The following is a 10,341-nucleotide window of genomic DNA, read 5'->3' on the forward strand; positions in this document are numbered from 1 at the left end:
TTCTGTGATTAACCTTGTCAGTGTAACCATAGAATATCCTAAATTTAGCAGTTAACCATTGAACCATAGAGTTCAATACAGATAACGGAGTATCGGAGTAATCCGCGGATTATAAATCACAGATCAGTTTGCAACTGATATTAGTCTATGGGTTTAACCAGAGAACACCATAAATTTACGAGTATGGTGCAAGCTAAGCACTACGTTTAGGCAAAGAATAACCAGAGTACTCTTTCTTAGGTTTAGGTAGAGAACATAAACATATAAACCTTTACAATTTCATTTTTCTCCATATTTTGGACGATCAGCTCGCCTCCCTCTCAAAATTCATACATAAGATGGTAAAATATTTATTAGGCGCAGAGGTGCAACCGGTTATTGGGTTCATGGAAAAACTTTTTTTATTGCAACATTTATTCAGGATGAACAGTGGCGCATTGAATAATCAGAACCAAGTTTATTCACTTCTTTTTGAGATTTCACGTTACATATCATCTAATACTTCGAACCATTGATGAATTTTGCTTCGAACATCCCTTTTTAATTCTATATTTGCGGCCATTCTTTCTCTGTCTCTTTTTATTGTGAACTTTTTTTGTGCACATTTCTATACTTTTATTGTACCTTTTTAGTTTTTTCTTCTGTCGATTTCTCTTCTTCGCTTTTGTATTAATTTCGCCTTGATTTTGCGTGGACTGTTTTGTGTCTCTAAAAAATAATATTGCTACATTGAATAAGAGTATACATTGAAGCTTCCATAAGAGCGAGTGGAATCTGGGTGAGCGTTTTTAGGAAAGCACAATTAAAATGATTGAAAATTATAATGATTACTCACGTCTTCAATGTCCCACAGTAACTAGAAAGAACTTTTCTTGAACAAGGTCTCTTACAGCAAGTTTCTACTATCCCAAATCGAGGAGTGGAATCGGTATAGACTGCATGCAAAAAAGAATGTATATTTCATTCCCTATCGAATTACACTATTACTAACCTTCACTGGCGGTGTTGTAAGTCTCGCAAATCAAACTTAGCGCAAAAACGAGTCTGGTACCACAAAAATGCTGATAGTCTGAATCTCCGTGTAGACTTTGTAACGGACTGAAAAATTCATCGAATCATTATTTGACTTCCATAAGTCATAAAACCCTCGGAAATACAAAAAAAAGTAATGAGCAGAACTAAACTAACCATATATTATTGAAACAGAGAGCTAACATCAAAAGCGCGACTTGTTTTCGCCTCATCGTCAGTCCACACACCACCCTGTCGATACAAGACAACTTGCCAATTTGAGGCGTCGAAAGTATCACCCCTTTGACTTGTTGGTAACCGAAACATTGTTAATTTCGATACCAATCCCCCTATGGTGGCTTGTTTGCAAACAAAACCGCGGTAACAAGGGTGATGACAATAGCCAAATGCGAACAAATTTGGATGTTTCGTCGGGGAAGCATGAAAATAATTGAAAATGGGCTAGGGGTAGATTTAATGAAATAATTCCGCCCAATCTGATAGGTAGAAATCGATTGTTGTGCTTCTAGGCGAAAAGCAACTTGTTCCGGTAGATTTAGCCTATCCTTATTTGGATATTCTCATAATTGCATATATTAATATTCAGCCCCACTGACAAGTACCATGCCTCAATAATTCTGAGGCGGGTTTTCTCTTTACGTTTCCTGCAAGATTAGGAAATGTGGCTGTATCGTGGGACAGAACAAAGATTCTCGAAATAGCCCATGATGTTTCCTCTTCACGTCCCTAGAGATTAATCAAAGTTAAAGCGAAGCGTGCTTAGGGAGTCCTCCCAAAGATATTACACATATATCTTTGAGTCCTCCCGATCGATCTCCAACGGCACTAACCTCCGTAACTTTGACCTACTGCTGATAGTCGCGCGCAACGTGCGAACCTCTCCACACCGGCCCGCCGAAACAGACGCTCACGGGCGTCGCGACGTCCCCATCCGTATCGTCAGGAGACCCGCGGCTAGCCGATGAACCGTCTATCTCGTTGGACGTCCCCGTCGTTGTCCGGTCCGGCCACCACGCTATTTTTAATACGCGCCAATCCGCCGAGTTTCAGTGCGATCGAGAATGGAGTCTCGCCGACGGTCTCTAGGTGAATTTTTCGCGTCTCGATAATCGCCGTTGAGGATCGGATCGGTTTTCAGTGTTGTGATCCATCCCCCGAAGAGGTGTCGCGGTATTTATCGATTACGCCGTGCCGAATTCGTCAGTGACAAGGTTAGTTGTGTTCTTCCTCATGTTAATGGGACGGTGCGGGAGATGCGCATGACGCGGCCGAATTTACCTGGTTTGTTTTCGAAAACACCGACGGATCGTTTGTTTTGGCCACCTGGGTTGCCACTTTTTCATCGTCTCACACATGTTTTATAAGAATAATATCGTAACGTTGATAACGATGCCGAACGAAAACATATATTGCCATCAAATTTCATAAAAGTTTCAGGCAACACCCTATATAACTTCTACACTAAACAGTCATTGAATAACATATAAGTACCTTCATTACACCCCACCAATGTGCTTATAGACACATATGAGTATTTCTTAGACTATTACGCCCTCTATGATTCAATAGCGGAATGAAGAAAAAATCTTCACAGTGTTGCCTATGAAAGTATTGGGATATATCGAACTGTGATTTTTTTTCAGACAGATAAAACAAAAAGGCCAAAATGAACTTGATGTTTAGAAAAAACTTCAGGGAGCAGAAGAGCGGGGGTATAGCCTCCAAGGTGGGGAAAACAGGAGTTGGACGACACAGCAGCAAGAGAGCCAGTAGAGAGCAAGGATATTCGCCTATGGATGAACATCACTACAGGACCCATTTGTTCTTCAGTCCTCCTAGACCCAGCCATATAGCAGACGAAGAGGATGGTGAGTACTCGATAGCGGAGAGAGAATTGTTGTTCGTTAGATGGCGCTGCGGTTTATTATTACCAGCTAGCATCTACTCTTCTTTGATGGAATGGACATTGTCCTATTAAAATATCCATTTCTCTTGCAGAACCATCGTCAGGTAATAGTATTTTAAAGATTGGACTTCACACACTCATTTTGACTCTACACACAGGTATTTACCAGAATACGCAAAAAAGCTTGTGCTCTTGCGTTTCGTGCATTAGTAGGAGCTCTTATCGCACTAATAACAAGGAAAACCAATAGATGTAGCTTATGAAAACTACTAGGGCAGTATCATAGACCTTAATACCTACAGTAACATTATAGAGCCTTCAGTAAAATCATTAAAATCCAGGCAAAATAGAAACTTACAGTAACACGCAACCTAACTTGGCTTTAATGTGCGGAAAAATGTTCAAATATTACGAGGATCTCTGTGTATCATCAAATACAGAATAAAAGATGAAGTATGAGGCTTTTACCCTTGGAGGAAGAGCACGTAACCTTTCTTCACATGACGATTCAGTCATCTGTTTCATTTTCCAGCGGCCGGTCAGCATTCTACATCGTCGATTCTTGGTGAAACGAGTTCTGTCTTGTGTTAAATACAAAACTCATCTTTGAAAATGCCTTCTGCGTTGATCATCCTGTATGCGAGCGTCCCGATTAGAACAAATGACGCGTCTTTCGAGGTTCGACAGGGGCGAAAGTTATGTAGTTCGCTATTTGGCAGGATGTACCGGAAACATTGAATCAACCTCTCTATTTTCCATTACACGAGATGGTCCTTGTTTATTCGTCAAACCGTCATCTCAGTTTACTTGCGTTACCGCAGCGGGAAGAACCCGCAGATCGGAAGAGAAAGACGACCACGTGCTGCTGGCTACAGAGTAAGTCAACAATAGATTCGAAGGTGCTTTGTGATTTTCGGAAACACATGTTTTAGATTTGTTAGCGAATTTTCCTGCTGCCAAATTTATATTTAAAACTCGGCCGGCGTGACGTACGTGCGCGCTAAATTTAGCTAGTTCGGAACGTTTTTTTTTTCCGCCAGAGTTGAATTGATACATCGGGATGACATGGGATATAAAGAACTCTTCATTGTTCTGACGTTACCACGGTCACTTCTCCGGGATATACGACATACAGGGTCTCTATGGATGATTCTAACAACGCAGTGGGTTTCAACTTCGAAATTCTATGATATGAAGTATAGTAATTCAAAGCCAACTGCAACATTACAACCATCTACATATAAAGACGCTGTATGAAATATGGACAATATTCTGTGTTTGGACGTAATGCTTAGCTTCTACTATTTATCGTATTTTCTAATTAGCGCACATATTTTTCCCTTCATAAGTTTATTCATATCGAAGTTACCCTAAAAGTTTATGTATTTATCTGGTGAAATGTGATAATACAAGCACGATGTTTAGACGCAAAACGTCAAACTTCAATATTCCATAGTCAAATTTTAAATTCTGCTATTTGGCGCCATTTCGGTGAATTCTAAACCCACTCATTGTATTAGGAGGTCACATTGAACTAAAGAAAGTTCTTTAGTTCAATGGGAGGTCATTGAACTCTCATAGAGTTCAATGTAGGAGGTGTGTAAATTGACATTAGTGTTCTATGGTATAAGCCACGCACAGATTTCAGAAGAATCTATGCGTGCAGTCTCTGGTTTTCACCACAGAACACTAACCTATTCTTCCCTTTTATGGATCTGTGCTCTGTTTGGCCTCAGCCTTTGGCGTTTCCGAATCATTGATAGAAAGCAGAAAATTGAGCTAGTTTTTCAGTTGTTACGATATTATACTGATCTGATAAAATGAATTTTCTCAGAACCACGTTGTGGACCAATGACAGGGGCAGGGGGCGAGCCCCTGATGCAATCAACCATATCGCCGCCCATGACAGAAAGTGATTTTCCGCAACCCTTGGTCGTTCGCAGTCCATCGGTTTCTATGCTGAAGTGGCCGCAAACCCCTTCTCCCACTAAAACTACCCCCACAAGACAAGTAAGTAGACAACAAGAGGTATCGTTTAATGTACATACAGTGGAAAAAATTCTATTCATAATTTCACAGGTGAGCTTCAATAATTACGGAAAGGACAATATTAATGAGAACAATAGATCGCTATCGAATTTAGACAGGGACTGTTTCATCATTCCTGTCCATAGTCTGGACAGATTTCTACCAGAGGGAGTTCCCATGCCCGTACGTCTAAAGAACTGATACTTTTCTGAATTGTTCACCACATCGATTTCTCTTAATTTACAGAAACCCCTGCCGAATGGCAATAGTCCGGATAAGAAAAACTCCAATCTGCACGTAATGGAGGTTGGTACTTTTCTTTCACCATTATTAAAAGTTCTTCCTTGAGACGTCGACTATTTCAGGTTCCAGATCCAAAACTATGCATCTTGTGCCATCTGATGAGTCCCCTAGAGCCAGTGGACCCTGTTTTAGAGTCACCCCTGGTGCAACCCTTGTTCAAACAGAGATTGACAGCCGGAGAATTATTCAACGAGATCGGACAGTCTAAGACTGCCTTGACGGGGATGCTGCTAGCGAACATGGAGAGAAATTGTAAGTAAATCTGCTTGGGGTTTCCACGTTCACTGAGTATGGTCCAATTCCAGCAGAATTCCCATTCGTGACTTATTATGTGATAAACAGCAACCAAACGAATCCTGTGATGTTCTACAATAACATTCGCACTGCCAGCCTTACCAAATTCGATCCGAGAGCCATCAAATACACGGCTGCTCACACGTTGGACCTATACACGGAGGTGGCGTCCATATGTCGTCCGCCGATCCACGAGATCGGCATGTCCCTCTCCAAGACACACACGCCATCTACCGGATACATGGTCTCCGTGTACAAGGTGTTCGAAGGCGATGACAGGGAAAAGTTCGAGAGGAACTGGCTCTTCTGGACTGGCGCAAGGATGATTTATAGGTAGACACTCAGGATACCATTTAAAATAAAGGGGACACACACGTAGCCCTGTGGGTCACCTCACATAGCCTCTTTTAAGCACCAGGAAATCGAATCCAGAAAATGTTGCCTTATCATTGAGCTCGTTCTTAGATAGTTTTTCAAATTTACTCCTTGGTGCATCCCAAGATTCAGTTTTGCTCACTAATGTTTATGTTATAAAGGTTTTTATTACAATAAGCTGCAAAGAGTTTAATTAGAATCCAGTTGTGAACACTGGCAGCACCCTATTATCTCCACGAACGATGTAGCCTTCTCGTTTGATGAATGAAATACAGGTATCCGGCTCGGAGGACCAAAGTTCGCAATTGGATCGGATTCGTTAGTTGGGTTAGATTCACTGGTGCATTTTTATGTAATATTCAGAAGTGGCCATAGTTGTAATCTTCATGCTCATCAACAGGTATCTACCGCCAGCTGCAGGCCTGAAGAGGATATCTCTTCATAAGTCAGTTAGTCCGAAGGGAGACAAAATGTATTTGCTACTTTGCGAATGCTCGAATTTGCTAAACGACATAACAGTTTGGGCTTTGCTTCTACCAGCATTGAGGGCAAGGTTGACTGGTTATACAGGGATCTTCAAGCCTATACAGACTTTCTGAGTGAAATCATATCTTCGATTATGACCATTTTATTTTTTTAAGGTGTTGATGATTCGTGACTGTGACTTGTATGATGATAAAGTGTTATTTTTGTTAAGAAGCACTTGATTATTTTATATTTATTATATACATTATTAGTATTTTAAAAATTAGGTGTTAATGTTAAGAACTATTTGAGAGCTTTTTAAGTAGCATACCCCTTTTTTGAGGGCAATTAGTTCATTTCATCAACCAATCATCGTTAGATTGCTTATATAAGATAGCAATTGAAATGCCTTAGAGAGTATCTATGATACTGTATCATAAAACTCAGGGTTTTCATTGGTAGAATTATTTTTCATTGTGCCTGTAATATAAAAGATAGGTTCTGAAGATATACATCAGCAATAAACTTGGATCCACATATCGTTAAAGGAACAAAAAAATTCAAACACGTATAATATAATAAATAAATGAATAATATCATATACAGAATGAATCTCTGATTAAAACATTCGAATACCAGATGGGTTAAAGAGGATTTTCAAACTGATGAAATGTTTTAATCAGAGAGGATTCAGTTTTTGAGTTGGTATTTTGGTGTTTTATCATTTTGTCGTTTTACTATACAATTGGGATGAAATAGGGATTATAATCAACAATTTTAAGAAACAGTCATGCATAAAAAGACCAATAAGATGTGCCTCTAAAATATGTTAGGCTGAGCATTTGCCAATGAAATCGATTTTACCTTTCTGATGAGGATTTCTACGATATACATACGAAATAAAAAAACGCCTTCAAGATAGAGAAAAAATTCGAATTCGCACTTATCAACATGAATCCTAACGTTGACTGTAGTTGGTCTGTGTCAGTTGATCCAAAATACTGTCAAATTTGAAGCGACCATCATCTTTTACCCTAACTATTATTCTTAAAATTTACCTTATAAGTAGATTTATAACATATCATCAAGTGTAATAACCAAAAGATTTAATTCCCAAAACAAAATTCGTAAATATTACTTTGCCCGATTTTTTTTTGAAGAAATTTATAGTTTTAAGTAAACTGTTTATATTTTACGAGTTTAATTGATAATACATGTTATTCTGGATGAAGAACATTGAATAAAATTTCGAAAAATTCATGTATTTCACTCATTTAACCATATTTTTAAGTACGTCTTGCTCTTACCAGAATTTGCCACCCAACTAGTCATACAAACGTAGTAGTACTAGTTAGTGACCGTGGAAATTAGTTAACAATACAGTGGTGTAGTTGACAGTGCGACAATATTTGTTTCTGCAGTAGTAGGTAGGTATTGTGCGTAATTTTAATCTAATCAAACTCTCGATTTCAACGTTTCACATCAAAGAAAATTCCCTCTATGATGAACATATTAAATTTTCAAAGAAACATACGGTCAAACACGGGTAACGTTAGAAAAGAAACCCATTAGTGTTTTATCATACGGTAATGTCAATCTAATATGTGAATATTTCCCTAACGACTTCCTGTCAAGGATAACACCGACTCAAGTAGTTGTTTTCAATCGACAAAAATCTTTTATCAAGTGCTCATTTCCATGAAGGAACGAAGATGAAGTTTGAAATGAGGACAAGTATTTAAAAAATTATTTCAAAATATTGCACTGATTAGCCAGTTATAATTTTCTAATGATAAACTTCGGAATTTTGCAAGAGATAGTATTCGGTTTGAAAATAGTGGTTTATTTTTAAAATACCGCACTTTTTCCACAATTGTGAAAAGCTTATTTCTAAAATATCCCACCACATTTACAACTAACGATACCTTCTATCTGCTATTTCAGTATAGCGATATCTCTATGTTGAGAGTCTCTGTCTGTGATTCTGACCATGAAGTTTGATAGTCCAGTGAATAATGACCCATAAATCACAAGAGAATAATGAATTTTCGATAAAAATCAGTGACTAATGGAAAGATTATCGTGTTCACTGTATAAAAAACCGTCTGCCATCCTGGAATAGCCAATTCGTTGATTTATGAAATACTTCATAAATTTTTTTCCGTAGGTGGGCTTTTCCATGATAGATTCCCCTACGTGAGTCACTTGTTCGAAGTCCCTCTTCTCAGATATCTGACCATAGTGTCGTTAGTTTGCATGGCAGCTGGTTTAATCACCAACGTCACTCGTTTGTGCCTCGACTGGGATGTAGTAGAAATGGTTCGACACGGATTCTTATTGGTTCTCTGTTCATTTGTAAGTTTGTGAAGACTTATACGCACTTATCATTTTTCAAATCATTATCGCTGGCTATAATCATTGTTAGAACACAACTATTTATGCAAGAAGAACTTTGAATGTTCTGTGGTTGAAAGTTCTGTGATCATACGAATCACAGATTACTCCATAGAGAAAGGGTGTTTCTGGATTACTCTCTGCAATCTGTGGTATGAATCAAGCTACGCATTACGTTTAGTCACAGAAATATCAACTCTTGGATTCCATATCAGATTTTCGAAGACGTTAATTTTCAGGCGACACACATTGGTTTTCTCTCTCTCATTTCGAGAGCTTATTTCGCCTCAGTCATAGAGCTGAAGGGTGAACTGTGGAGTTGTGAGGACGCCGGAGCTGAACTCAAGAAGAAAATTCGCAAGGACATCCACCTTCTTCAATATCAGAGAATCATCACCACGATAGTTTGCGTGCTCACCGTGTTCATATTACCTTTCAGCGGAGACATAAGGGAAATTTTCGGCATCTTGTACATATTCAAGGATATAGCGACAAAACCCTGGTTCAACTACGTGTATTATTTCATGAAGGTATTGCAGGCCTTAGTTTCTGCCGCATTCCCAAGCCCTTGTTTCATGCTGATCTACAGCATAAGCGACTGTACGTACGCTCTGATGATCATCAGGGAAAGGGTGCAACTTGTAGAGAAAACATTCGGTAGGAAAGAGATGTGGTTTTATGAGGATTCATATCAGAAGTACGTGGAAATTATGTTGAAATCATGCATTAAGCAGCACGTTTTGATTAAGAGGTGAGCAGTATGGGATGTAATTCAATTCTGGTGGTTTTTGTGTATAACTCGAAAACTGTTGATATTGTTGGAAAGCTTAACAACATAATTTTTTCAAGGTACTACAGGATCATCGTTTGGACAATAGAAAACAGCCTGTTCTTGTCCTTTTTAACGGCGGTTTCATTGTTTGCTCTCTTCTACTTCAATGTCGTTATGGTAACTTTAAGTTTTTCAAACATTTATTGTAATTGAGCTGTTCATGGATATTTTCCAATCTTTTTTCAGCGTTTAAGTGCGTCTGTGTTGTTCAAATATTTCATTATGATCCTTCTAATGTTCACCTTCACCTTTAATTATTGCCTGATCGGACAAAATTTGAAAGACGAGGTGAGATAACGAACTTACACTCCTGTCTTGATTGGTGTGTGGTAAAATTTACAAAATTACAGTGCGAATTATTACATCAGGATCTGTATGCATGTCCCTGGTTCTTATGGAACAAATCGAACAAGAATCTGTACTTGATGTTCCTCATGCACACACGTGAACCGCTGGTATTTCAAAGTATAGACATCTATTTGAACAAGACAATTTTCGTCAAGGTAACTATACCGTTTCTTCGGATATGATATAAAGAAAAAACGAATCTTTGATGCTATTCTAGTAGAATATCCTTGACCAAGGATTTCATCTGTTTTGTGTTTAAGAGTAGCGCCTAGCTTGTACCATACACTTTAGTCACAGTGTGTTCTATGGCTCCAACCTCGAACACAGAGCAAATTCATATTTTCTATGCGCTTTTTATCATCTA

At 38.6% G+C, this 10,341-nt stretch overlaps 2 protein-coding genes across 7 annotated transcripts; one reads left to right on the top strand and one right to left on the bottom strand.

Annotated features, from left to right (window-relative positions):
• Positions 1–412: 412 nt before the first annotated feature.
• LOC123319310 lies at positions 413–1,989 on the bottom strand. 2 transcript variants are annotated; one of them, XM_044906207.1, is made up of 4 exons: positions 1,189–1,556; positions 992–1,098; positions 836–935; positions 413–708 (listed from the first exon to the last, which is right to left on the bottom strand). In XM_044906207.1, exons 1-4 carry the CDS (start codon positions 1,242–1,244, stop codon positions 492–494), a joined length of 480 nt encoding a protein of 159 aa, XP_044762142.1. In that variant the 5' UTR covers positions 1,245–1,556; the 3' UTR covers positions 413–491. The 2 variants fall into 2 exon arrangements, 1 of the variants encoding a protein (XP_044762142.1); XR_006538463.1 differs by lacking the exon at positions 1,189–1,556 and adding an exon at positions 1,863–1,989.
• LOC123319307 lies at positions 1,990–7,663 on the top strand. Of its 5 annotated transcripts, none has more exons than XM_044906200.1 (9): positions 1,990–2,243; positions 2,680–2,900; positions 3,031–3,096; positions 4,773–4,948; positions 5,018–5,149; positions 5,213–5,272; positions 5,332–5,521; positions 5,575–5,896; positions 6,339–7,663. In XM_044906200.1, exons 2-9 carry the CDS (start codon positions 2,699–2,701, stop codon positions 6,535–6,537), a joined length of 1,347 nt encoding a protein of 448 aa, XP_044762135.1. In that variant the 5' UTR covers positions 1,990–2,243; positions 2,680–2,698; the 3' UTR covers positions 6,538–7,663. The 5 variants fall into 5 exon arrangements, with proteins under 5 accessions (XP_044762135.1, XP_044762133.1, XP_044762136.1 ...); XM_044906198.1 differs by having other exon boundaries at positions 1,994–2,243; positions 2,676–2,900; XM_044906201.1 differs by having other exon boundaries at positions 2,000–2,243; positions 2,676–2,900; positions 3,031–3,042.
• Positions 7,664–10,341: the final 2,678 nt, after the last annotated feature.

The sequence above is a fragment of the Coccinella septempunctata genome, chromosome 8 (assembly GCF_907165205.1).
Source record: "Coccinella septempunctata chromosome 8, icCocSept1.1, whole genome shotgun sequence".
Lineage (NCBI taxonomy): Eukaryota > Metazoa > Arthropoda > Insecta > Coleoptera > Coccinellidae > Coccinella > Coccinella septempunctata.